Raw genomic sequence first — 27,858 nt, forward strand, 5'->3', positions numbered from 1 at the left:
ACCAGCATGGTGTGCTCTTAACTGTGGCTTTATAGTGGAAACATTGATGGACTGTGGAGTGAGAACCAGGTTGTGGTGGGGAGGAGTGTGCTGCTCCCCAAGAACAGCTCTTCCCCGCTGTGGGGTCAGGACCTTGGGAGAGAGCTGGTGGCTCAGGTGACCCGGTGCAGAGAGAGGGAAAGCCCAGGGCACAGATAGCAGAAGCTAAGGAGCCCAGGGGCAGGGAGGTGACTGGGCCCTTGACCCTGGGGTTCAACCCTGGAGACCTTGATCAGCAGGTCCAGCTGAAGCCTAAGAGCACTGCTGGGCATTAGCATGGGCCTATTGGACTTGGCTTGGGAGTCACAAGGAACCTGGGCAAGAAAGAGGGATGTGCCACTAGGAGAGAGAAGGGGAAATGGAGGGAGCTTACATCCTGGCATGAAGAGGGGACACTGGCAGACATAGATTGAGCCAGATTGAGCCAGGACAGAGAGGAGGCCAGTGGTGGTGACCATCCATTATTGTAGGTGTAGCTCATCCTCCACTTGGTGCTTGTGCCCGGTGCCTCTTGAGCTTTGCAGTCATTTGGAAGCAGGTCCTACTGTCCCATTCACAGAAAGGGACACTGAGGCGTAGTGAGGTGGGGGATGGGAACATGGGTGGGGGCAGAGAGGCAGGCTGCGGCCTCCGTGTTTTCAGCTTTCCAGGGTTGGGTCAGGCAGGTGGAAGCCTGGGGTGGGCTGGTGGAATGGCAACAGCTGGCTCTAGCTCCTGGGCTATGCACCTCTCCTAGGAGATGGGGAGGGGTCTTCTGCTACATTTCCACCACCTGCAGGAGTTGATGGGAGCCCTGACACCATGACTTATTAATGATAATTGAGCCAGATTAAACATTTATTAGATCCAGGCAGCTGCAATCCCTAATGGACCCACCTCCCCCATGGGTACACTGACCTAAGGAGCCAACCTATCCCCAGTCCCAGTGCTGGGCTCAGGGTGGCTACTTGGGGCTATCCCTAATGACTCTGGGTTTCAGTGTCCCCGTGCTCTCTTCGTTTGTACACTGTGACAGAGGGCCAGCCTTTCCCTGTGCCCACACGGTGGGACGCAGTGGAGACCTAATGGTGATGGGGCGTGTGCTGCACCCTGCTGTCTGCAGAACTAAGGGCTGAAATGGCAGACTCCAATGACAGGCCCAGCTGTGCCAACAGCTGTGTGAGGCTCTGCAGAGCAGCTGCCCTGGGAGGGGCTGTGGGAGAAGGCTAGGAGCTGGCAAGAGGCCGGGTCAGGCATGGGGAACACCCAGGCACTCCCAGATGAGGCCCCAGAAACTTACGGCCTGAGTTGGGATGAGCCTGGCCTGCGTGGGGGTAACCAGATGGACTCTGGGGCTGATGTGGGAGAGGGCTTTGGGCAGAGTGGGGCCTGACTGCTTGCTTCAGACTTGGCCTGGGGTCCTCTCCTGTTGTGTGTTGGGGAATCTGCTGAGGTGGGATGGGAGTGGGTGGCTTGTCCTGTTGTGGGGACAGGAGGCCCCTCTCCCGTGGTAGAGGGTATAGAGAGTGTTCTCCAGTGAGGAAAGGTCCCTGGGTGAACATGCACAATAGAGTGTCCGTGACACTTGTGGCCATGCGTGGGCTTGAACATGCTTGCACACCCGGGTGTGGATGTGCCTGTGAGGGTTTCAGCAGTGCCCAGCCCTGGGACCTGGCTTCAACAACCCCTCCCTGTGCCGACCTCAGTTTGCAGGGGAATGCTGTGTGGCTTTGGCGCGGTCTGTGAGCCCAGTGCAGAGGATCCAGGCCAGGCCTCCTGCGTGTGCAAGAAGAGCGCCTGTCCTGCTGTCGTGGCGCCAGTGTGCGGCTCAGATGCCTCCACCTATAGCAACAAGTGCGAGCTGCAGCGTGCACAGTGCCGCCTGCAGCGGCGAATCCGCCTGCTCCGCCGCGGACCCTGTGGTAAGGGAGTGTGCCCAGCGTGGGCGGGGGGGTGGGCCAGGTGTTGGAGGTGGACAGACAGCCAGGGTGACCCCACCCTGCCATCCACAGGCTCCCGGGACCCCTGCTCCAATGTGACCTGCAGCTTCGGCAGTACCTGAGCACCCTCCGCCAATGGGCAGACCGCCTCCTGCCTGTGTCCCACGACCTGCCGCGGGGCCCCGGAGGGCACCGTGTGTGGCAGTGATGGTATGGACTACCCCGGTGAATGCCAGCTGCTGCGCCAGGCATGTGCACGCCAGGAGAACATCTTTAGGAAGTTCGACAGCCCCTGTGGTGAGTGTCCACCCCATGTGGGGCTCCTCTCCTTGGGCGTGCAGGCAATAGCCCTGACTCCTGCCTGTCCACCCCCAGACCCCTGCCAGGAAGCCCATGCTGACACGAACCGCGTCTGCCGTGTGAACCCACACACTCGCCGTCCAGAGATGCTCCTGCGCCCAGAGACCTGCCCTCCCTGGCATTTGCCTGTGTGTGGGGATGATGGGGTCACCTATGCAAACGACTGCATCGATTGCTCAGGGGCTATCTGCGGTCTGCTCCTCCAGAAAGTGCGCTCTGGCCAGTGCCAGCCTGGAGGTGGGCTGCTTCCCCTGCACACAGTGTGTCCCCTGCCTTCGTGTCCGTTGGGTCCCTGCTGTGGAGGTGCTGGTGTGGTTCTGGCCTCTCTGATCTCCTTGCCCACCCCCAGACCAGTGCTCCGGGACCTGCCAGTTCAGTGCCATTTGCCTGTCCCGCCGTGGCCGACCCTGCTGCTCCTGCGACCGTGTCACCTGTGATGGAGCCTACAGACCGGTGTGTGCCCAGGATGGGCACACGTATGACAACGACTGTTGGCGCCAGCAGGCTGAGTGCCGGCAGCAGTGAGCCATCCCTCCCAGGCACCAGGGCCCGTGTGGTGAGCACCCTGTGGTCCCCGCCATCAGTCCTTGCCCACCATCACATGCCATCTTCATTCCTTGGCACCCACCTTCCAGGGTCTTGGGCCAGGGTGGGTCCCCTGGGAGGGTGCAGGGTGTGGAGGGTAGAGGCTGCGAGAGGGTGCCTGGATACGTGGGGAGGTGGTCAGAGATGGGCCTGCACTTGGCCGTGCAAGTCCAGGCTGCAGGTCCTCTAGTCTGTCTGCCCATCCGTCTCTGTTCTGCCTGAGGGTACAGATTGCTTGGGTGGGCAGGAAGTGGATACAGCGGCGGGGTTCCTCACTCTTGGGACATGACTGTCACCAGCCCCTTCAGAGGCAGGATCTCAGTTGATTTCAAGGAGCCATTGGAGGGTGGAGGCAGCTGGGAAGTGGCCAGCATGTCCCATGGGGACCAGGGCTGCAGTGACCCTGTAACCATGTGGGTCAATCCTCTGTCCATCTCTCTGGTCTGTCTTTCTGCATCTGTCTTCTCCTCAGTCCTTCCCTCTTGGCTCCTCTTCTTGTGTCTTCCAGCCTGACCTGCTGGCAGGATGAGGTGCCGCGCCTGCCCACCAGGAGCCCACAGCCCGAGGTCTGCCCCTTGTGTGGCTGGGGGGGGTGGCTCGCTACTGCCTGGCCTTGTGGTTCTCAGAGCAAGTGGACAGACACCTCCTCCCCGTCTCAAGGAGAGTTGTACGTCGCAGCTCAGGGACCCTGCCGTGGTGAGTCGGGCGGGGCACATTCTTGTAGGCTTGTGCAGCAGCCTCTGCACTTCTGTGTGTGCATATTCAAAGGTGTATGCCTGCACTGGTTTAGGCACGTGGGCATCCATATGTGCTGTGGTATGCTTGTGGTCTTGTGTGTTCTTCTGAGTATAAAGCACTGATACGTGCACTGTGGACACAAGCCCGTCTGTCAAAGTATGCACCACACTCAGGAGGATGGACAGGAGGATTGTGAGTTTGAGCCCAGCCTGAGCGATGCAGTGAGATCCTGCCTCATAAAAGCAAGCGTATGCCAACTACCTACTGCAGGTCAGGCCAGGCTTCTATGCAGGAGACAGCAGAAAACCACAGGGCACCTTCTGGGCCCTTTTGCTCTTCTGTGCAGGAACTGACAGTGGTCTGTAAATGCCACATGTCACACACGAGTGCTCACGGTATGCTCATGCACGTTCACAGATGTGTCTGTACAGTTGTATATAAATGTGCATGGCTTGGAGGAATGTGAGTGCATGTCCGTCTTCATGTGTGTGTGCTGCCTTTACACTTATCTGTGTGTCCATAGCTCTGTGTACACACAAGGCTGTGTCCATGACTTTGGGTATTCTGTGTGTATGTGGACCTGTATGTTTCCTGTGTGCTGGGTCCTACATGTGGCACTTGCATGTCCTTGTATGATTATGGTGGCCTCACCCAGGGCCTTAGCCTCAGATTCCAGACCTGAGGGGCATGATGTCAGGCTGAGTGGTGGTGTGGAGGAGGTTGAGGCAGAGGGGTGGGCATAAGCACTGCCTCAAGTCTGACCCCACACCCCTCTCTGCAGGCCTCACCTTGGCCCCACTGCTGCCTGCAGCCCCTGCTCACTGTGCCCAGACCCCCTACGGATGCTGCCAGGATAATGTCACTGCTGCCCGGGGTGTGGGCCTGGCCGGTTGCCCCAGTGAGTATCTGAGTACCCTCACCCCTGGCCTGGCACAGCTGTGTGACTGTGCTGACCCTGTCCCTCCCCTTCCCTTGCAGGCACTTGCCAGTGCAACCCGCACGGCTCCTGTGACCCAGCCACAGGCCAGTGCTCTTGCCGGCCAGGCGTGGGCGGCCTCAAGTGCAACCGATGTGAGCCTGGTTTCTGGAACTTCCGTGGCATTGTCACTGACAGCCAGAGCGGCTGTACTCGTGAGTGACAGGGCCCCAGGGCTGGCTGCCTGTCAAGTCCTCCTGCCTGTCCACCCCCATCCCTGTGCTCAGACCCTGGCCTGAACTGCACCTGGCAGGCTCTGCAGCAGGTGGAGAAGACTGTCTAGGTACAGACTCAGGCTCCCCTCCCTGCAGCTTGCAGCTGTGACCCCCGGGGCGCTGTGCGGGATGACTGAGCAGATAACTGGGCTGTGCTCCTGTAAGCCAGGCGTTGCTGGTCCCAAGTGTGGGCAGTGTCCTGATGGCCACACCCTGGGCCCCACCGGCTGTGAGGAAGGTGAGGACAAGATCTGGGCTGGCCTGGGGTTTGCTGTACAGAGGGACAGCCTGAGCTGGTGGAGATTCTGTGTCCACCCCAGATCCCTCAGCACTGGTGACCTGTGCGGAGATGCACTGTGAGTTTGGCGCTTCCTGTGTGGAAGAGGCAGGTTCTGCCCACTGCATCTGCCCAGCCCTCACCTGCCCAGAGGCCAGTGCCACCAAGGTGAGCAAGGTGAGGGTGGAGAGTGTGAAGGGCAGTGGGTGGGGGAACCGCCTGAGTGCCCTTGCCTTGCGCCTCAGGTCTGTGGATCAGATGGCATCACCTACGGCAGCGAGTGCCAACTGAAGACCATCGCCTGCCGCCAGGGCTTGGACATCTTCACCCAGAGCCTCGGCCCGTGCCAGGGTAGGGTCTGGGAGCCACCACCCAGCACTGACAGGAGGGCCTTGCCCTCCCCGACTCCAGCCCCAGCTTCCCTCTCCTTACAGAGGCTGCTGTTCCTGGTGCTCACCCAACCCCCAGGGCCAAGACAGCCCCGGGGCACTTGCCAAGTGAGCCTCTGCTGCCTCCACCCAGTGCCCTCCCCCTGGCTCTCAGCAGTACCCCCAGAGCCGGCCCACCCCTCCACCCACCTTACGACCTCGGACCACAGCCAGCCTCCCCAAGACCATAGCTCGGCCCGCGCTGACCATGCCCCCCATAGAAACCTCCACTGCAACCAGTCTCTCCGCGTCTGCCTTTGGAGAATCTGGCAGCACTGATGGGAGTGGTGATGAGGAACTAAGTGGGGACCAGGAGGCCAGTGGGGGGGCTCTGGGGGTGAGCAGGGGCTCGGGGACATGGGTGGGCCTGGGGTGAGCAGGGGCTCGGGGACGTGGGTGGGCCTGGGGTGAGCAGGGCTCTGGGGTGTGGGGCAGGCCTGGGAGGTGAGTAGGGGCTCAGGGACATGGGACAGGCCTGGGGAGTGAGCAGGTGCTCTGGGACATGGGACAGGCCTGGGGAGTGAGCAGGGGCTTGTTGGGGCACGGCCCAGAGAGGCTCCCACCTGTGGCTGCACTCAGACTTCGCATCCCTAGGACTGGAACTCTCCATGGACAGCAGTGTGGTGACACCTGGACCACCCATTGAGAGAGCCTCCTACTACAACTCACCTTTGGGCTACTATTCGGATGGCAAGACACCTTCACTGGACGCAGAGGGCTCCAACTGTCCTGGTGAGTGGGTGGCAGGGCAGGTGGAGCTTGAGGAGCAGCCTGGGCAGCCATGGGTGCTGCTCCTACCCGCTGGCAGCAGGTGGGTACAGGTTTTATGGTCTTTGGTCTCAAATGTGTATGAGATCTTGGGGATCCGGCACCCATGTGCACACGTGTGGTCTCAGCCCTAACACTTGTGCGTGCCCAGGACCGTGTACCTAACCTGTCTCTCTCCTTGCAAGCAAGCCTGGGGCAACTGCTCTGAGGAGTCTGCCTGGTAACTGACGCCAGCCCTGGTCACTAACCTCATGACCATCTGACTAACATCCACCTGCCCCTGTACCCTATGTGGCTTGCTCCAGGGGCCTGCACCAGGCCGGTACCAGGCAGGGCCTCACCGCCCCTTCTCCCACAGCCACCAAGGCGTACCAGGGCGTGCTGGAGCTGGAGGGGGTCGAGGGGCAAGAGCTGTTCTACACACCCAAAATGGCCGACCCCAAGTCAGAGCTGTTTGGGGAGACAGCCAGGAGCATCGAGAGCACTGTAAGTGGGGGCGTCCCCCCAGGTCAGACCCAGAGGGGGCCAGGGCAGGAACCCCACAGTGTAAGGGGACCGATTTCAGTGCTTTGAGTGGTGCCCAGTATCCTCACTCACTCCCTGCCCACAGTTGGACGACCTTTTCCGGAACTCAGACGTCAAAAAGGACTTCCGGAGTGTCCACCTGCGGGACCTGGGGCCTGGCAGATCAGTCCGTGCCACTGTGGATGTGCACTTTGACCCCAGTGAGATCCCCGCGCTAAGTCTCTCCCACAGCGCCAGGCCATGCTCAGTACCCCCTCTTCCCCAGCCACAGCCTTCAGGGCACCTGACGTGGGCCGGGCCGTGCTTCGGCAGATCCAGGCCTCCAGGCCCCGGGCCCTGGTGGTGAGGAGGCCTCTGCAAGAGCACGTGCGGTTCATGGACTTTGGTGAGCACCAGGCCGGGCCTCCTTGTCTGTTCCCATCCTCCACTGCCCCGCCCCCTGCTTTTTGCAGACCCTGACCACTCCCTGCCCCACAGACTGGTTTCCTGCATTCTTCATGGGAGCCACCATAGGAGCCACCGCTGCAGTGGCCACAGCCAGAGCTACCACTGTGGGCCAACCACCTTCCTCCGTGACCCCTCGGGTCCATCCCAGTCACACCAGCAGGCCCATTGGAAGGACCACGGCCCCCCAACACACACACCGGCCCCCCACCACAGCTCCCGGCCATGTGGCTGGACACCAGCCTTTGCTCCCCAGTCCCAAGCAGCACCCAAGGTCCTGTGATTCTCAGCCCTGCCTGCATGGGGGGACCTGCCAGGACCAGGACTCTGGCAGGGGCTTCACCTGCAGCTGCCCGGCAGGCAGGGGAGGCACCTTCTGTGAGGACGGTAGGCGCTTCTGTCCACCTCTCTGGAAGGACAGGGAGGCTGATGGGGGCAAGGAGGGAGGGCAGAGATAAGCCACCAGCAGGAGGTGGTAGGGGCAGGGTCCTGGGTACTCTTCCAGCTCACCCTCCCTATCCCCTGCAGTGCTACACCCCTCTGTCTCTGTTCCTGCGTTTGGGGATACCTCCTTTCTGGCCTTCCCCACCCTCCGTGCATATCACACGCTGCGCCTGCCTGGCGCTGGAATTCTGATCCCTGTAGCCTCAGGGACTGCTGCTATACAATGGCAACCCACGTGACAAGGACTTCCTGGCACTGGCGCTGCTGCTCGGTGGGCGCGTTCAGCTCAGGTGCAGAGAGGGTGGGGCCTCCTGACTGTCTGGTGGGTGGGCAGGGCTAATGCTCAGTGGGTGGGGCCAGCGCCTTCCAGGGAGGAATTTGTGGGTGGTTCCTGACCAGACTGTGGATGGAGCCAGGCCAGTGCTCTAAGCACCTGCTTGGGTCTCCAGGTTTGACACAGGTTCTGGACCAGCAATACTGACAAGTTCAGTACCTGTGGAACTAGGCCGGTGGCACCGCCTAGAACTATCACCGCATTGGTGCCAAGGCACACTGTCTGGATGGCGGGACCCCAGTTCTGGGCGAGAGCCCCAGTGGCACAGATGGCCTCAACCTAGATACCGACCTCTTTGTGGGTGGAGTCCCAGAGGACCAGGCTGATGTGTGAGCAAGAGGGTGGAGCATGCATCAAACTGGGTCTCTGACCTTGATCTTGCCTGGGACTCCACCAGAGCAACCTCCATTGGATAGCAAATAGGATCAGAAGAATGGTGTGGGTGTGGCTAGGACCCTGAGCTCAGCTGGGGCTCCTGGCCCTTCCCTATCTCATCTGGGTGGCTTACCTTTGGTGCCAGAGTGAGGAGGGCCTGGGCTGACCCTTACCTCCAGTCCTAACCCTTAACCTCGGCCCCACCCTCTGGTTGGTCCTCTTTGTGGGACTGGCCGCTTTGTCTAAAGGGTGATGGGATGGAGCAGCTCTGACTTCTGACCCTAACTGTAACCCTGTGACTCTGGCCACGAGAAGGAGGCCTCTGCCTGAGCTTACTCTGACCCCTTCCTGTGGCAGGGCCCTGAGCGGACCTCCGTTGGCGTGGGCCTGAAGGGCTGCATCCGCCTGCTGGATGTCAACAATCAGCGCCTGGGGCTGGGCCCCTGGCAGGGGGTTGTGTCCCGCAGCTCTGGTGTGGGAGAGTGTGGAGAGCACCCCTGCTTGCCCAGCCCCTGCCATGGTGGGGCACCATGCCAGGCCCTGGGAGACGACATGTTTCACTGCCAGTGTCCACCTGGCCGCTTTGGTGAGGGCAGGCTGGGATCTGGGTGAGGGCTAGGAACCGGGTGTCAGGGGGCCTGCCTTCTTGGAACTCACCTCCATCTCCCTCCAGGCCCAACCTGTGCAGAAGAGAAGAGCCCCTGCCACCCGAACCCCTGCCACGGTGCAGCCCCCTGCCGCATGCTACCCAAGGGCGGGGCCAAGTGCGAGTGCCCCGCAGGACTTAGAGGCACGCTCTGCCAGACAGGTAGGGGCACCAGGCTGTTGGGAGGGGACAAGAAGTCAGGGTCAAATGTTCAGTTTGAATTGTGGCCCAGTCTTCGGGTCCAGGAAGAGCTGGGATTCGGGTCCTGTGGGTTTCGGTCGAGTTAGGCAGGACAGTGGGGTACACGGCCTGAGTGAGCCCTGTCCTCCCTCTGCAGTGTCTGAGATGGACGGTAGTGCCCAGCCCTTCCTGGCGGACTTCCATGGCTTTTCCTACCTGGAGCTGAGAGGCTTGCACACCTTTGAAAGAGACCTGGGGTCAGTAGGGTAGGTGAGGCAGAGGAGGGGAGGCAGCCTGTAGGGAAGGGGCAGTGAGACACCCTGACCCATGTGACCCAGGGAGAAGATGGCCCTCGAGGTGGTGTTCTTGGCCCGAGGACCAAGTGGTTTGCTCCTGTACAATGGGCAAAAGACAGATGGCAAAGGGGACTTCGTGTCACTGGCACTGCATGACCAGCACCTGGAATTCTGCTATGACCTGGGCAAAGGGGCAGCAGTCATCAGGTGGGCAAGCATGAGGGCTGGAGGCTCTGTCCTGGGCTGCCCACGGGGAGGGCCTGGAAGCCTGGGACTGGACAGGGGTAAGGCTGGGGCTCCTGACACTGTCACTCAGTGGCTAGGCAGAGCCCACAGCCTGCTCACTCAGCCTCTTCCTCACAGGAGCAAGGAACCCATAGCCCTGGGCTCTTGGATTAGGGTCTTGGTGGAGAGAAATGGCCGTAAGGGTGCCCTGCGTGTGGGTGATGGGCCCCGCGTGCTGGGAGAGTCCCCGGTGAGTGTCCGAGGTGTGCAGAGGGCCCAAGTGTCCCCCCACCCTGCCCTGCTCCTCCGCCTCCTCCTCCTCCTCCTCCTGGGGGCTTGGCAGCCCCCATGCCAGTTCTTACAAAACTCTTTTCTCTCATCTGTCCTGTGCCTGGTCTGTCTCCTCTCTGCCCTGCTCTCTGGCTCTTACTCTGCACCCCCATGCTCTCCGGATGTCAGAAATCCCGCAAGGTATTGTCTGCTGCTCATACCGCTCATTGTCTGACACCACCCTAGAGTAGCTCCTCCCCATTAAGGCCCCTGTCCACCATTTCTGTGTGGTTAATGCTGCCTGCTGGTTAGCTAGGGGCTGGGGTGTGGGTGTCAGGCAGTTGGGCACCCTGGTCTGGGACTCAGACCTGCCCCTGCCTAGTGGGTAGGCCCTGCACACCCTCATCCAGCGCCTTCTGCAGGTGCCGCATACCATGCTCAATTTGAAGGAACCACTCTACATCGGGGATGCCCCCGACTTCAGCAAGCTTGCCCGGGCAGCTGCAGCATCCTCTGGCTTCGACGGTGCCATTCAGCTGGTGCGAGGCATGGGGTGGGGCCCTCCTGCCAGGGCTCTCCACAGAGGGGGAGGAGGGGCTGCCCCGGGCTGACTGCAGGGCAGGGAGGGCGCACCTGCTGAGACACAGGCTCTCACCCTGTGCCCTGCAGGTCTCCTTGGGAAGCCGCCAGCTGTTGGCCCAGGAGCACGTGGTGCAGGCGGTGGACGTCTCATCCTTTGCAGACCACCCTTGTACCCAGGCCTCAGGCCACCCCTGCCTCCATGGCGCCTTGTGTCTCCCAAAGGAAGCCACCTACACATGCCTGTGCCCCATGGCTTCTCGGGGCTACACTGCGAGAAGGGTGAGCACCTGTGGCTAGGCCGGGGCTGCACCTGCACCTGCAGCCCACCTCACCCTGCCTGTCTCCCAGGGCTGGTTGAGAAGTCAGCAGGGGACCTTGAGGCACTGACCTTCGATGGGAGGACCTACATCGAGTACCTAAATGCTGTGACCGAGAGGTAATGCATCGCCCAGGAACCAGCACATGGTGCACCCTCTGCTGTCTATCTGGTCCTGTCTGTACACACCACACAAGGCAGGACACCATGCTCTGACCAGGCGGGAAGCCCCAGTGTCCACCCCTCCTCCCCCTCCTTCCTTCTCACCTCTCTGTCTCTTTGTTTCCAAGCGAACTGACCAATGAGAGCCCAGTGTAAGTAGCCCCTCGGCCCCCACCTGCACCTTCCCCTCATCCATGCCCATCTGTGCTTCCCTGACCCTGCCACAGCACAGTCCTGAGCCCCTCGAAGGGCAAAATGTCCCTCCTGGATGGAGGTGGGGGTTAGGGCCTTTAGTGCTGTGTGAGGCTCAGCTTCTTTCCTGGGAAATGGTACCCCCTCCCAGGACATGTGCCTCATCCACCCTGCAGCCACCACCCTACCCCAGGCCGGCGTGAGTGTGTGCCTGTGCCTGTGCCTGTGGGTGCGTGCACACACTTAGACATATCTGTATGTGTGAGTAAAGGTGTTCCTGTGTATGCCTGTGTGTGCGTGCAGAGATGTAAGGCGTGTTCGTGTGGATCGTGTGTGAGTTCACGTGTGTATGAGCGTGTCTTTGCTTGTGTGTCCATGTTCTGTGCACATGCATGTGTGCTGGGGCATCAGGGCCACCCCCAGGCAGATGAGCCCTCTGCTTCCATCTGCCATTCACGTCTAATTCCTTGAACTCTGCACTAGCTTGGGCCATGCCACCAGCTGTGTCTGCACACGCGTGTTGCACACATGTCACTTCTATGGCTCTCTGGAGGGTCATCAGTGGGGCCCAGGGCCACGCGTGTCCAGGTGTATGCTTGCTTTTCCCAGTGCTGGAAATGGGACTTGGGCCTGTGCTTGGCCTGTCTGTCCCTGGCTCACTGCTTCCCTCTCTTCCTGTTTCAAAGCCCCGAAACTCCGGATTCTGGGGCCCTAAACAGGTGAGCATGTGGCAGTGCCTGAGGGGCAGAGTGGCTGTCACCCCACGGTGTGCCTGCCTGTCATTCTCGATCTCTGATCACCTCTGCCAGTCCCTCCATCTGTCTGTCTCTCCTCCGCCCACCATTGGTGTTTCCCTCACCCAGCCACCAGCCCCCATGGCCTGTGAAGTCCAGGCTCTGTCCTCCTGCCCTCCCCATCCACCCTGCCGCCTTCCTGGAGGCCTGACCCACCCCTTCACCTTCCAGTGAGAAAGCACTGCAGACCAACCACTTCGAGCTAAGCTTGCGCACTGAAGCTACACAGGGGCTGGTGCTGTGGAGTGGCAAGGCCACCGAGCGTGCAGACTACATGGCGCTAGCCATTGTGGATGGACACCTTCAGCTGGCCTATGACCTGGGCTCTCAGCCCATGGTGCTGCGCTCCACCGTGAGGGTCAACACCAACCACTGGTTGCGAGTCAGGGCTCACAGGTCAGTGGGGCCCCCTGAGAACAGCAGGCAGTGCCTGCACTTTCCCAGGCACTCCTTGTCACCAACTGCCTGACCCAGGGTCACTGTCATGGGGAGGAGAGGAAGGAAGGACAAGAAGATGCAGGAGAAGCAGTGTGGCAGGAGGCTTGTTACTGCCGCCATCCTGGGCTCCAGGGTGACCTGGTGTGGGCCCAGCCTGCAGCACTGTAAGGCATGGAGGGGGCTCTGATCTGGAGGAGGTGGGGAGGACCCCTGATAATCTTGCCCCACCTGCACCCTCAGGGAGCAGAGAGAAGGTTCCCTTCAGGTGGGCAATGAGGCCCCTGTGACCGGTTCCTCCCCACTGGGTGCCACACAACTGGACACAGATGGAGCTCTTTGGCTCGGTGAGTGCTCGAGGGAGGTCAGGTCAGGGGCCATCCAAGGGCCTCAGTTTATCTAAGGGACAGACTCCATCTGTCCATCTGCGTCCTCTCCCATCTTGGCCCCAGGCCCAAGGCCAGAGGACAGGGTCCTATGGGTGGGCATGCCTACTACCCACCTGTTCCCTGGGCAGTGGTGGCCCTCTGCCCTCTAGCCACAGCTGTGTGATCTCCTGCTGTCTGTCCTGTAGGGGGCCTGCAGAAGCTGCCTGTGGGCCAGGCCCTGCCAAAGGCCTATGGAACAGGTTTTGTGGGTTGCCTCCGGGATGTGGTGGTAGGCCAGCATCCACTGCACCTGCTGGAGGATGCCCTCACCAAGCCAGAGCTCGGCCCTGCCCAGCCTCCTAAACTGACACCGGAGCACCCCCATCTGCCCACCCTACTGTAATTATTTTCTATTTTTGTAAACTGTTGCTTTTTGATATGATTTTCTTGCCTGTGTGTTGGCCAGAAGGACTGCTGGCCTGTCCTCCCTTCTGTCCAGGCAGCTGTGCTGCAGAGACAGACTCGTATCAAGAGGCTCCCAGGGGTGGTGTGGCAGCTTCAGGACATGCCCCTTGGCCTCAGGGCACCACACCAGCCCTTTGCACTGTGTGTCCCCGTGTGTCGGCCCCCACACTTCCCTCCTGTACCCGGTCCACTGGCAGACCCTGCTCCCGACCTCACCCTTGCTGCATTTGACGAAGGCTGTTGTCCCAGGGCAGGAGGGGCTTGAGGGGCCTTCCACTGAGTACCCCCATGGGACCTTTCTTGGTCCTTACTTAAGCTGCTGTTTCTTCCTTTGTGCTGTGGGTAGCCTTGCCCCAGGCTAGCCTGGACCCCAGGACTCCTGTGCCAATACTGTGACTTAGAAATGACATTACCATTGATGTAATATTCTACCATGGACATGGCGCCCACACACACACTCCAGGCCCTGTGAGCAGCCCCTGAGAGGGAATGGGCCACTGTGCATGATATGGTTGACCTCCGTTGCCTGTGTCCTCCTCTAGAGTGATGGATGTCCAGGCCTGGCCACCAAACATGTTCTGGGACCATTGGTTTTATTTGGTGCCCAAAGCAGAAGAGCTGTTATCTTTCCTGTCCTGACTCCAGAGCATTTAAGCCTCCTCATCAGGGTCAGTATGAGAAGTGATCATCTTTATATGAAAGTGACTGGGGTCTAGCCAGTGTCTGAGCAAGACCAAAGTGTAGGTGCAGGGGTGGCAGAGGTGGCCACAGAGTCAGAAATGCCTTAAACTGCAACTTCCACCCCCCACTCCCCGCCTGGATGCCCTTCCCAGTCCTCTTGGGAGTAAGACCAGACAACGGTGGTGGAGTTGGCAGCCTGTCCATCCTCTGCTGGGGGTGGGGGGCTGCAGGAAACTGCCCTGGTGTGTCCTTACTAACTCCAGTATGTGTCTTGTCAAGCACCGTGAAATAAAGTTTGGAAACTTTAAAAGAAGGGCCATGTCTGTCCTCCCCAACTGCCAGCCCTACAGCCTGGCGGCGCCCTGCTTGGCTTCATGGTGGGGACACAGGCTTCCAGCTCCCTTAGGTGGCCTTGCACTGAGAGCTGGGGCTCCAGGCTCTTTTTGGTGAGGAGCCCCGTGTGTGGATGAGCACAGTGCTGTGCAATGTGGGGACAAGGTGGGGTCACAGACAGTATCCAGGTGGCCCCCCAGGTGTGGGCTGGGTGGGGTCACAGAGACTAGTCCAGGTGGCCTGGGGGTGTGAGGTGGAGTTCTGGGAGGGCTGTGGACTAAGCCCATGCCCATCTGCACTTACACAGCAGCCTCCCTTCATCCCTCCAGGATGTGCAATGGGCTGAGGGGGCCTGCCGACTGCCCTGGGGGCAGTCACGCTTGTGGAGGCCAGAACCAGGGCGAGTGGGTGTAAGAGGGTCTTGTGTGGTGAGTTGGGTGGCAGGCAGTTGCTGAACTGGCTCCAGTGTGCAGGGCCACCCATTAGCACTTCTGGGAGACACTGACAGGTGGCCCAGACCAGGGTGCTGTATATGCAGGAGCTTCTGCAGACGCAGCCCCATCCCTGGCAGAAGTCTGAGCTTAGAAAGGAAAGGGAGATGAAGGGGGGCTGTGTGGTCACATAGGTGACCCCCTCCCTCAAACTCATGACTTTAATTGAAGATAATAAGTGCGCCTGTTTGATTTTGTATTAATGAGCACCCCCTCCCACCAAAAGACCCTCGACTTCAGACCCAGGGACCCAGGGAGTCCTCGGGTATTCACTTCCTACCCCCTCACTAACTTGTTCCTTAAGGAGTGTTGGCTGCTGCACACCAGGCAAGTCAGATGCTGGGTTGGGGGAGGCAGGTGCTGGGGGTTGCAAGAGGCAGTGGTGCTGGTGGGGGCTGCCCTAGTTTAGGCTTCAGGGAGGGTGGGGAGTACCCGACCAGCTAAAGATATCAACCCTTACCCAAGCACAGGGATTGCAAGGCACATCTGCACCAGGGGTGGCACATGTAAGTGTCCCGAGTCTGGACAGAGGTTCTTGGGGCAGAAAGGAAGCATAGGAACGGCCAGAGGCCAGGGCCAGGTCAGAGAAGCCATTGAGGGTGAAGCTGTTGGGGCTTGGGGAGGATTTTAGGCATGAAATATTCAGGCTCCATGAAAAGGCCTGCCCTGGGACGCAGGGTGCTTGGGAGAGAACTGTGGCCCAGCTGGATGGGGTTTGGGTCATTTAGGCTAGGAGAGACAGGCCCTGGTTGGCAGCACCTGGCCAGGACCCCTGGCTTGGGGAGCTCGGGCCCCTCATGGACTCCAGCATTTACATGGCCTGCTGCAGGGTGAGCCAAGGTGGAGGAGAGGACCACAGGGAAGGTGAGGACCCAGAAGGGAAGCCCAGGGGAGGGAGAGGGTGACATGCCCTTCTGGGATCTGGGTGAGTCAGAGAGGAAGTCAGGACAGCACTGACCCTGCTCTCTGGGGTGACAGTGCATCGGGTGCAAGAGCAAAGGCTGAAGTCAAAGACCCCAGGGGAGATGGTTCCAGGCCACAGTGGACCCTTCTTGAAAGTCTGCATGACCCCAGAAGAGTAGTGGCTGTGAACCCCAGGACACAAGCAGGCTTGACCACAGCTAGGGTGCCCCTGTGGCAAGGAAGTGAAGAGACTGCAGCAAGGAAGGGGATGACCTGGTGTCCACCTCCCATCTCTGCCTGGAATTCCGGGGCTGCGGTGGGGGAGCGGGGTTCTACTCCACCCTCCTCTGGCTTGGCCGCCCCTAATCGGAGCGAGCACAGGAGATTCTTGGAAGGAGCAGCTTCCAGCCTAGGGCTGATCCCTTAGTAATCGTGTAGACTGAGTGGCAAGGCCATAGGCCACTAGGGCCGTGGGGCTGTGATACGCCTTAACATTCGGAACCCGGAGCATCCCTTTGCTCTGAAGTGCGGATACCCTGGGAAACTTTAGCACCTTTATCCGGAGTTCCCGGGCTCCAAGGCCAATGGGGCGGTTGCAGGGGCGGGGGTTTGCATTTTAATGAAGCTGGCAGGGGTGGGGCCTCTGCGGGACTGGTTAGCCAGAGGGCACAGCTGTGGAGTTCGGGGGCTGGCGCATCGGAGAGCGGCTCCAGTGCTGACGTGACCTCCCAAAGATGCGCCTAGCCTGCGTGCATCCGGATACGTGCATGCCAAGAGATGCGCTGCAGCTCCGACCAGCTCTCACCAGTGGGCGCGGGATTCTTGCCACCCAGGACTTCCCTGTGCTTCCAGCCTGTGGCCTCCAGGCCCAATGTTCTGCACCTAGCCTCCCCAAAGATGTGGGAGGGAGGCTCTTCACTAACTGCAGAGGCTTGGCCTGGATGGAGATCAGCTGTTCCCCACCCTAGGGAAGGTGCCCTGCAGGTAGCCCAGGTGTGGGGGGTGGCTGTGGAAGGACAGTGGCACCTCCTCCTGCTTAAGTGTGGCAGGCCCTGCTCCTGCTCCCTTTTGCCACCAGAGATGCAGCCTGTTAGAGGGCACTGAAGGCAGGCGGGCAGGGGTAGGGATCAGCAAAAGCACATGATCCACATAGCCCTATGCCCTGGCATCTGGCATATCACCCAGAGTGCCCATCTCTGGTGCTTGGTCAGGCTGGAGTTCACAGGAGAGGTCCCCAGTGGTACTGAGCAACCGTCCCCAGATCAGGGTCCTGGGATCTCTGGGTAGAGAGTGAGGTGTGGGATGCAGACAGGACAGGCCTGGCACAGTCTCGGGCCCTCACAGGCTGAGGAACTGTGAAAGTGAGTTGGATCACAGAACTTGCAAGCCAGCAGCCTCGTGATTCCAAGGTATAATGTCCAGTTGGATACCAAGAAACAGAGCTACATGTGTATGATCCATCTCAGAAACTGGCTGGAGTGGCCTCTGGGTCCCCTGGACCTCATTCTTACTTGTCCTTTGAGTACAGGACTGGTTCTCAGAGAGGGTCATGTCTGTGTCATGTGCGTGTGACCCAGGTTGGTCTGGGAAAGCCCCAGGTGGGGCTCTGCTCACCTGCTCCCCCTCCCTCCCTCACCTGTGATGACTGTTCATCCTCTGGTCCTGGGCCCCTGCCCACAACCCTATCAGGCCTGGCAGGCCCCACCAAATTGTAGAGCCACACCCTCCCCCTGCCCTCTCACCATGGTTTGTGGGTCAACAGGCACCACTCACCCCCCCCCACTCAGCATAGCGAGGCAGGATGGGGACAGGACTGGTTCTGTGCCCATGCTAGAGCCTGGGAGGATCTGCACCCCATGGGGACAAGCCTACTGTACCCCCCTGAGTTGGAGAGGAAGCACATCTCGGTCCACTTGGTCCTGTATAGTCGGGACAGATCCTGGTTGGATTTTTCTGGAATAGGAATAGCTGGGGCCAGGGAAGGGCTGGGATAAAGACCTCCAGGTGCTCTGGGGAACTGACCCCCATCCCTGGAGTCTGGCCTGGAATATTTTCCCACCACCACAGACAGGCATGTCTGCACCCATGTGTGCTTAATCCCTTTGAACCGAAGTTCCTGCTCTGGGTGTGTGCAGGTGTATTGATGAGCTGTGGTGTGTCCCCTGACCCATATTTGTGGGGTAATGTCCCTGGGTCCATATCTACAAGGGACATCAAGGCCAAGGCTGTGAGGGGATCTGGGCCCACCATGGCCAGTATGGGTTCAGGCTGTCCTCTTGGGTGTCCTTGACTGTCCCTGGGTTCCTGAGTAGCCTAGGCCCAGTATGCTCTGCCCCCGGGTCCCCTCAGGAGGCCTGGTGTCGCCAGGTTAGATTTAAGCCACCGCCATACCATGGAGCTGGCTAGCCCCTGAGCAGCATCAAGGGCAGCAGGGCTCTGAAATGGGCACCTGTGGCCTCCCTTCTTCCCTCCCTCTTCCTACCAGCCTCGGCCAGATGCAGATGCACACTGGCCTACTGGGTACCCCACTCCACCATCAGACCCTGCCTCAGACTGGTGGGAGCCACTGCAGCTAGGGAGCCCCCCATTGGAGGTTTCTACCTGATAGACTCTTGGCAGCCTGGTGGGAGGACAGGGGATTAAAAGTATGATTTAGAGTCTCCAAAAGGACAAACAGGGGCCCTTCACCCCTGTGACTTTGAAGCTGGACCTTGGCACTGCCCTTGCCCCCAGCTCTGTATCGCCCATCTGGGGCTGTTGGACAGCACCTGGGTTCAGGATATGGGTCAGCATAGTGGGCAGCCCAGGTAGGGGCAGGAAGGCACCTCTGGGTTCCGTCCCTCTTCCTCTGCAGTGTCAGTACTATGCAGGGACATGGAACCTTTGCCTGCCTTTTTCCTGTGGCCTTGCCTGCTGTCCTAGACTGGCCCCAGGGGTCACCATATAGTATCTCCTCCTGCAGAAAGCCCTCCTTGGTTCCAACCCACTGGCCCCCTTAGTGGGAATTGCCCAAGGTCTGCCAGCGTGGGAGGGAGCTCAGGCACCAAGCCCAAACTATGCCCAGAAACCCCTTCTTCCCCACAGGAAGGTGGCACCAGAGTGTACTGCTGGACCACCCTGGAGCAGCCCCTTGAGCTCTTGGTCCCTCTGAACTGAAGTGTATGCTCTGGGGAGCCATCAGGTTCAGAACAGAGCTGCCGAGGGTTCACGCCTGGGCAGAATCCACAGGGTGGCAGGTCAACACTGAGGTGTACAGGGGACACTTGTTCCTCACACCTGCCACAAGCTCCAGTGACGTACAGAGGGGCAGTCATGGAGGCACAATGGCATTGGGGTGGGCCTCTCAGGCAGTGTGGATGCCTGTATCCATGGGGCACACCTGCTGGCAGGGGGACTGCTTTGCAGGACTCTTGGTGCTTCCCAACAGCCGAAAGGCCGATGACCAGCAGTAGGCAGGTCCAACTGGAAGTTCTGAGAACACAGCCATCTGCCATGGGGCCAGGGGTGGGCGGGGAGAGAAGGGAGTGACTCTGGGCATGTTGCAAAGGTGTGACCAGAGAGTGCTGATGGATCATTGCTGGGGTTGAGGCCCAGGCAGTGGGTGCACAGTGGCTTGCTTTGCTGAGAGGGAAGATGGAGAACGGGAGACAAATCCTGCAAATATTGCGAAAGATGCTGCTCTCTTTACAAATGGAGATGCTGAGGTGTCTATGAGCTTGCAGATCCATGCAGGGCTAGGGCTGGAGGTGAATGGCAGGTGGACTCAGTGGGACCCCACATGAGGAGCCAAGCACCATGGCCAGGCCCCAGAGGTGGGAGACAAGCATGGACTCCTGAGGAAGAGCAGGACCTGGGGCCAGAGGTGGGGAGCAGCCTGGAAGGAGGTCTCAGTGGGGTTGGGGAGCGGGAGGCAAGCCCAAGGACATCTGGAGGGACACAGGGTCTGCAGAAGAGCCTCCCTGCCTGCACTTACTTGGAGGCTCATTTTCAGTGGACGGCAGCAAGGCCCTGACAGGAATCCTGTTGGGAGGGGGCAGAGGCCTGCCATGTCGGGGCCTGCTGCTCCTCCCTACCAGCACTTGCCTCTGTCCTGCTGTGCCCTGTAGTCAGTGAACTCGTGGCCTCTGGCTTTCTCAATGGCTCCTGCCAGCTGCTGGGCTTCCACCCACCCATCCACCCATCCACCCATCCACCCATCCACCCATCCACTGACAGCCCCTGCCATCTACCGCCTGCCATTCTTAGTCATTCACTTCTTCTTTTAGTGGAGCTTTAAGGTTACACATGGTAGTTGGGTTTATATCAACCAACTCCTAGACGCACGGAATTCGTCTCCAGTTGCCCCCTTTTCCTCCTGTCCTCCCTGCCCTCTCCCTCCTCTGCTCTGCTGGACTTCCTTCACTTTCATTGATTTGTATTTGGTTCTTTATGTTATCCTCTCCTTCCCTCCCCCTCTCCTTTATTTTACTGTAGCTTTCACAAAGGAGAGAAAACATTTGACCTTTGGGTTTCTGAGTTTTGCCAATTTCACTTTGTGTAATATTCTCCATTTCCATGGATTTACTGGCAAATGCCATAATTGTATTCTTTTTTTTTAAAGAGAGTGAGAGAGGAGAGAGAATTTTTTAATATTTATTTTTTAGTTATCGGCGGACACAACATCTTTGTTTGTACGTGGTGCTGAGAATTGAACCCGGGCCGCACGCATGCCAGGCGCGCACGCTACCACTTAAGTCACATCCCCAGCCCTGTATTCTTTTTTTATGGTTGAGTAGAACTCCATTGTGTGTATGTGTGTATCACATATCACATTTCCTTTTTTTAATATTTATTTTTTAGTTGTAGTTGGGCACAATACCTTTATTTATTTATTTTTATGTGGTGCTGAGGATTGAACCCAGGGCCTCGCACATGCTAGGTGAGCACTCTACTGCTGAGCCACAATCCCAGCCCACAATTTCTTAATCCATTATCTATTGACAGGCATCTGGGTCAATGTCATAATTTACCTATTGTGAGTGGTGCTGCTATGAATGTTGATGGTAATTCACTTATTTTTTTCAAATATTTATTTTTTAGTTGTTTAGGTGGACACAATATCTTTATTTTATTTTTATGTGGTGTTGAGGATCGAACCCAGCACCTGGCGCATGCCAGGTGAGCGCGCTACCGCTTGAGCCATATCCCCAGCCCAGGTCATTCACTTCTTGATTCAAATGTGATTATTTTCTGGTCCCAGGCACTGTTTTCAGCCCTGGAATATGGCAGCACACAGAGTGGCACTTATGGAACTTAATTTTTGAGTAGGAGACATTCAGCAGGCTACTCAGTGTGGTGCCTGTGATGGGGGCTGAACAGCAAGTGCACAAGCCAGAAGGGCACAGCAGCTGCTGGCCTCTGTCAGCCAGGGCAGCCACCCCAGAGCTGGGCAAAGCCTTCCTTCCTGCAGCCAGGAAGCTGAAGTCTTCCAAGATCAAGGGGCCAGTGGGGTGGCTCTAGGGGGTCTGAACAAGGGCTCATGCTTGTGGCAGGACCCAGCTCCACCCTGAGAAGCTGGGTCATGTAGAAGGGTGCTTCTGATGGCTGTCCTCTGGATGCGCTGGAAGGGTCTCCCTCACCCACCTGGCCCCCGCCTCCTTCCTCATCATGGCCCATCGAAAGCTTTGAGCAGGGGAGGCCCACTTGGCAACTGTGGGTGTTAGCTGCAGAGATGATGCAGGGGCTGGGGCAGGACTGGTCTGCAGTCTCCAATGTACTGTCCCCATACCAGGTGGCTTCACCCCAACGCCAGTGGGGTGGAGGCAGAGATGCTGCTTCTGTCCCAGGGCCCCAGGGGAGCTTCCCAGGCAGGCCCAGCAAGAGCAGCCCAGGAGGCTCCACGCTGTCTGCGGAGGGTGGGCCTGGCCAGGCAGGGTTCTGAACACCTGAGGATGCTCCCAGAGGGTAGTGGCCAGTAGCTGAGGGAAACTGGGTGCTGTGGGGCAGCTGCTATGCCCCTGGGCAGGACTCTGTTGGGGTGGCTCAGGGAGTGAGGGAAAGCTGGTCCCACTGCCTGCCGTCTGGGGGCCAGCTCCTGGGAATTGTGTGGGAGGAGAGGCAAGGGAGGAGTTGTGACAGCAGAGTAGACAGCTGGACCCATGTCTGCCTGGACGAGGAGGCATCAGTCTGTGAGGAGAAGTGGCCGCTGGGGCGCTAACAGGCTTCAGATCTGCCTAGGTTCTCTCCTGAGGCAGCAGGCTCACTCCCCAGAGCTCCCCAACTGTAAGGTGGCACCTGGGACACTGACTTGAGCACATTGGGGGGGGGGGGGTAGGGGACTGAGCCTGATTGTTGAGCTCCTGGGCAGGACCACTGGTGGTGGGCTGCCCCAGCCTTGGCCTCCAGGTTAAGGAACTTGGGCCTGGGGTCCCAAAGCCTAGTCCTGGGCAGGGGGTGGGAGGAGTGCCCACACTGACTGGACAAGAGCTGCAGTGGGGAGGGTCCTGGACCCATCTATTTCTGGCAGAAAAAGCCCAGAGACTGTCCTGGAGGCTGAGTGAAGATGGGAGGCGGGGGATGGTGGGAGCCAGGCTCCCTTCCCATAGCTGCCCTTGAACCTGCCCTCCAGGTGGCGCAAGGAGGGACCCACATCACGATCCAGAACATGGGTGACAACTGTGACCTGTATGGGCGGAGGAAGTTTGCCACGCTGGCTGAGCTGGTGGAGCATTGCACGGGCCAGTGTGGGTGGCTGCTTCACGATCACAGCAGGGCCCACTGGGCTGCCTGGACCCCATGTCAGAGTGATGAGCCTGGGCTAATGGCACCTGTATGTGTATGCAAGTGTGTGAGTCTGCTGGGAACCACCTCTCACCTACTCTTCAGTCACCCAAGTGCAGCGGCCGCCAAACTGAGAGTGTTGGCAGCCCTGCCCCCGTGTGCTATGAGGCCCGTGTCCCCCAAATCCAAAGCACAGGTGCAGGGGTGAGAGAGCAGGGGACTGGGCCCTGATGCCACCACTACCCTCCTGGCTAGTGACTGGGGTGAGCCAGCTCCTGCAATCTGTTTCCCCACTACAGGAAGCTGGTTGTGCCAGGGACCCGGTGGGCTGGTCTGGGAGGCCACTCTGCTTCTTGTTGCTGAGGACCAGGCTGCCACCTGGTGGCCACCCCGCACCCTGCTCAACACAGCTGTCTTGTCTTTTAGCACTGCTGGGGGAGAGAGGGTCAGAGGGTTGGGCCAGAGGTCTGATGCTTGTCTGTCTCTGTCTCCATATCTGTTTCTGAAGTGTCAGCTTCACACGAGTCTCTCCCAGGCTAGGGCCTCCAACCACATCTGTGCTTCACCCTGGGCCAGGTGGTACCACAGGCACCTGTCTGGCAAGGAGGCTGAGAAGCTGCTGATGGAGAAGGGCATCCGGGCAGCTTCCTGGTACAGGAGAATCAGAGCAACCCTGGGGAGTTTGTGCTCACAGCACTGACTCAGGAGCCAGAGGAGGCACCGGGCACCGACCGCAGCCCCGCATCACCTACATGATGGTCTGCGTCCAAGCGGTAGGCGGCATGAGAGGGCTGCGACTCTGGGAAGGGCGGGCTTCACAGCCAGGCCCCTCACTGCCACCCCACAAACAGATGGGAAGTGTGGCGGGACGTAGGGAGCAGTTCTACATCCTGAGAGAACTGGTGGGACCCGACAGGAAGGCTTCTCCAACCCCTGGGTGGAGAAGTCGGGGCCGTCATGCAGCTCCAGCAGGTAGGCTGCTGCAGGAGCCCCGGGGCCCAAGGAATGCCACACTGACCCCTCCACGAAAAAGACCAGGGGTAAGACTTCCTGCAGGCCTGCCCTGGGAATCTGAAGGACCAAGAGAAGGGAGGAATAGGCAAGGCCCCTGGCAGATGGCCCCAGTGTCCTCTCCAGAATGAGGGTCCTGGGCCTGGTCAGGGCGTGGTGGCCACCTTGGTGAAGGGTGCTGGGGGCTCTGCCTGGAAGCCCCGCAAGGCCACAGGAATCAGTGCCGAGAGCCGCGTGCAGAAGCTCACCCAGGCTGCAGATGCCCGTGGGAAGACAAGCAGGGTCTCTGGGAGGAGTCTGAGGTGCTCCCTTCCTGCTGCCTACCTCTGACTCCATCCTCCAGGGCTGGGGCGGGGTGGTGGCATTGAGGGCTCTGCAGAGGGACAGGGCCACAGCTGAAGCCTCCACTCTCCCAGGTGTTGCAACAGCAGGAAAGCTGGCTCCTATAACCCTGGAAGAAGGCACAGAGGCCAAGCCTGATAACCTCTGCAAGAACGTCCTTCCCCGTGATCAAGTGCTTCACTGTCATGGGCACGTGGAGACCACCTGGCAGGGGTCCTGGGGGAGGCAGGGAGCGCCCACCACCAGATTTGGCTCCCTCTTACACACAAGGCCCCAGACCTCCCCACCTCTGCTCACCACAGGTCAGTGGGCAAGGAGACAGGGTGGTGGAGCTTCCCACCTCTCCAGGAGACCCGAATGGCCTCTTTACCTTCCCAGTTGATACCACCCATGTCACCCCGCATGACGTGGACACCAGCATGCCTGGAGCCGACTCCGTCAAGGCTAACTGCATCAGGTGGGTATGTGAGGGAGCAGGTAGGTGTGCATGACATCCTGCCCTCAAGGCCTGTCTGGATCGCACAGGAGACCCTGACCTGTGTCTGCCCCCCAAGTCATCCGGGCTCCATCTTGGGCACCAGAGACCACGCTGGGAGGTCCCAGAGAGCCAGGTCCAAGGGGTGGAGAGCAAAGTGTGGACCCTGGCAGGGTTGAAAGCCAGCCAGCAGGGTCTTCAGAGCAAGCTGGACTGAGTGTGACTCCTCAGCCCTCCCCTGGCCTTAAGTGTGAGGAACCATGAACCACCTAGGCTCTTTTGCACACTTGCATAAACTTAGATCTGTCCTCTCAGCTTTAATTTTGACATTCACCCTCTTTCCGAGTGACCCAGAGGAGAAGTCAGACTTGGGAGTGGGCAAAGTGGACATTGCTACACAGGGCTCCCTGCAGACCACGTCAGCTGCCTTCGGGGCACGATGTGCCAAGAGAACACACATGTCCCTGTCATGACCATCAGACAGGTGGAGCAGGGGTGGGTAGGAGCCCGGAGTCCTACCTGTACTGTGAGGTCCAGGCTTCCCTCTTAACTGGTCAAGGAAGCAGCTCCTCCTCCGGGACAAAAAGCTGTGGGGCACTGGGGCGGAGGGAGGAAGAAGAGCCCATGACCGCACCTGTGTGCGTGTGCTTGCCAGGCAAGGCGTCACAGGCTGACATCCTTCAGAACAAGTGTTTCTGGTACTGGCCAGAGCTTCGGGGCCACCAAGAGTAAGGCCATCTATGTGTGTGCCACAGGGCTACTATGCACAGAAGCTACAAGTGGGGCGGCCAGACCAGGTGAGTCTGGTGGGCAGTGGAATGTGTGGCTGTAGGTCAGAGGGCCAGGGTGCCCCAGGTCCATGCTGAGGGAGAGGAGGTCCTGAGCTGAGAAACCTGACTTCGTCTATCCCCACTGGTTTTGGTGGCTTCTGTTCACCTGAACCTGGTTCACAGACTGGGATCTGCTCACAGAGGACTCGTCTCCACCCCAGCTCCAGGGCCTGGCCCTGGCTCCAGGTGGCTCATGCTCACATCTGCCTCCCAGGTCTCTGCCTGGCTCCTGTCAGCAGCTCTCTTCTCTGGGTGCCACTGGTGCCTATTCCTGCCCCAGGCACAGATCCTTCCCCCTTCCCAGCAGCACAGGGCTCTGATCTGACCAACCACCTCTTTGTGGGAGCGTCCTGCGAATTCCTCAGGCAGGAGGGTGGCTCTGCCTAAACAAAACTCCCTGTCCCCACTCCTGCCCAGCCACCTCCTTCTTTCCTTCCCTTTCTGTTCCACCCCCATTTTCCTTTCCTTCCTCCCCTCCTGCTTGGCCTTGGCCTGTCCCCAGCCCCTCCACCTTCTCCCAGCTCACCCCCTTTGCCCCTCCCACCGAGGGGTCCTAACAGAACACTCTCACCCCGGTGGCCCTACCTGGGAGCTGCCACTCACATTCTCCAAACCAGACCTGCCCTACCCAGGAGGAGCCACCGCGCACAACGAAGCACTTTCAGGACTTGACCTGGATGAGGTGAACCCTGCCAGGCGCTGGGCTCATAGTGGTGCATTGCAGGTGCTACCAGGGGTGGGACTGCAGGGAGCAATAGGAGACTGGACCTGTGGACCAGGCCTTCTGATAAGGATGGGACCAGGGCTTCACTCCTTGAATTTATTAAGAGGTCGCCTGGTTTGACCCCAGCGTGGGCATCAGACGCAAGGGCACCATCATTGTGTTTGACTTTCTGGGGGACCTCATCCGCAAATTTGGTGAGCAGTTCCGGCCCCTCCCCTCCCGGAGGCCACGCCCCATAGAAGCCACACCCTCTCCCGCTGCCCCTCCCCCAGGCTCCATTCTCCCTACTCCTGACCTAATGGCCCCGCCCTCCCACGGGCCTCACCCCTCTGGCCCTGCCCTCTCCGTTAGCCCCACCCAGAGTCCACCCTACGACCTGCCCCCTTCTCTGCTGACCCCTCCAGCCTCCTCTGCTTGCCAGCTGCCCTGAACGCCGTTGTCCCTAGGGCTGGACGAACCAGCTGGTGCGGCAGCAGCGCTTGCGGAAGGTGCAAACCGAGCGCAGTGCCAGTTCGTGTACCTAGCGCGACAGCGCTACATCCGAGGCGAGCAGCTGCGCTTGCGCGAGCAGGTGGGGGCGGGGCGGGACTGCGTGGGCCCCAGCGGAGCGCGAGTCCTAGCGGAGGACTGGAAGCTCTGCCGCAGTCCCGGACCTGCGCAGTCCCGGTAGCCCGCGGCGTGAGTTGGCTGACGGTCGGGGTGCCGGCGAATCCCACCCGTTTTGGGCGGGATCTCCTGGGAGCCAGCTGACCTGCTTCTCTGCCCACAGAGCCTGGGGGCCGAGGGGCCTCTGCCACCCTCCACCCGCGCTGTCCTGTCTGTGCCCTGGGGTAGGGCTGGAGCCCTTAGAAGCTGTTGGCTCCTCAGAGGGCGGCTTCAGGGCCTGAGGTGTTCAGGTGTGGAGTGGCGGGGGCCTGGAGTCCACCTCTGGGACTTGCGTGCCAGACCTGGACCCGACTGGTAGGAGAACAGTCTTGAGATCCAGTGTCCTTGCCTTGTGAGGACTGCAGAGCTGACAGTGACCACATGTGAACCTGAATGTGCCTCAAGTCCAGCCACTCCATGTTGGCCTGTGTGTGAAGTGAGCAACAGGGACAGTCCGTGCCTGACATGACTGCAGCCATCGGTATTAGTATCCTGCTGACCTGTGTGCCCTGCCCATCTCAGGGCAGCAGGCCTGGCCTCCTCACCACCATGCCTGTGCAATAAGGCCTGTGGAATGAGAGCCTGTAGAGATGCTCATGTGACCGTGTGTGCAGACTCACGTGCCTGGCCCTGCTGGTGGTGAGGTGACTCCACATATGCGTGACTGTGTGTGACAGGGTGTGACACCCCTGCCTGTGTCCATGGAGGCACCCTTCCTTCTCACAGCTACCTGTGGCATCAGGGCGTCTCTAGTAAAGCTGGTTTTAGTTCTGTTTTTAGGCTGATCCCTGGCCCCCCTAATCCTGGGCCAGGGGTGTATGTGGTCCCTAGGACTGGACCCAGATTCTACAGGGACTCTCTCTGCTCTCTCTCTCTGCCTCGTCAGAGGCCTTGCTGGTAGGAGCAGGAAGTATCTGGGCCTCGTGGCAGGTCTGGGCCTTCCTGGTCTCACTTACCTTGTGGTACAGGATTCCTGGGGCCATGGCAGAACCTGGGTGGGGTGGGGTGGGCAGGAGGCCCAGCCCACAAAGCTGCATGCACTTGCTCGGCAGGTGGGCTAGCTCAGGAGGGCTGAGGTCTCCCAGAGGGACCCAAGGTCTAGATCATCAGGCCACCACTGCTTGTCACCACCTCTGCTTCAGGGACCCTTGGGCCTTGGTTTCCACAGGGGTCTTGGGTCCCGTGGTTCCCTAAACAGCTCTCCTGGTGGGGCTGGGGGTTCACAACTTCCTGGGGGTAGGCAGGGATGGCCATGGTGTGAGATGGGGAAGAGAAGCCCCCTTAGAGCCACTGGGTGCTGGGCCAG

The 27,858-nt window shown here is 59.6% G+C and overlaps 1 protein-coding gene across 1 annotated transcript; it reads left to right on the top strand.

Annotated features, from left to right (window-relative positions):
- Positions 1–1,627: 1,627 nt before the first annotated feature.
- Positions 1,628–26,577, top strand: LOC143386877 (agrin-like). Its single transcript, XM_077108142.1, is given in 47 exon segments — positions 1,628–1,940; positions 2,031–2,255; positions 2,334–2,555; positions 2,668–2,869; positions 3,412–3,469; positions 3,530–3,599; positions 4,423–4,539; positions 4,620–4,772; positions 4,929–4,965; positions 4,967–5,070; positions 5,153–5,277; positions 5,355–5,460; positions 5,544–5,657; positions 5,660–5,884; positions 6,132–6,269; positions 6,664–6,791; positions 6,916–7,030; positions 7,096–7,215; positions 7,308–7,661; positions 7,803–7,888; positions 7,890–8,008; positions 8,168–8,275; positions 8,277–8,379; positions 8,794–9,013; positions 9,101–9,235; positions 9,411–9,510; positions 9,592–9,756; positions 9,913–10,024; positions 10,467–10,583; positions 10,714–10,873; positions 10,876–10,905; positions 10,975–11,062; positions 12,262–12,486; positions 12,769–12,872; positions 13,100–13,292; positions 21,537–21,660; positions 22,374–22,486; positions 23,102–23,176; positions 23,220–23,298; positions 23,377–23,565; positions 23,663–23,801; positions 23,953–24,050; positions 24,181–24,335; positions 24,700–24,794; positions 25,009–25,081; positions 26,034–26,101; positions 26,354–26,577. Coding segments are annotated over 47 exon segments (6,423 nt in total).
- The last annotated feature ends 1,281 nt before the right edge of the window (positions 26,578–27,858 follow it).

Source organism: Callospermophilus lateralis, unplaced genomic scaffold (assembly GCF_048772815.1).
Source record: "Callospermophilus lateralis isolate mCalLat2 unplaced genomic scaffold, mCalLat2.hap1 Scaffold_167, whole genome shotgun sequence".
Classification (NCBI taxonomy): Eukaryota; Metazoa; Chordata; class Mammalia; order Rodentia; family Sciuridae; genus Callospermophilus; species Callospermophilus lateralis.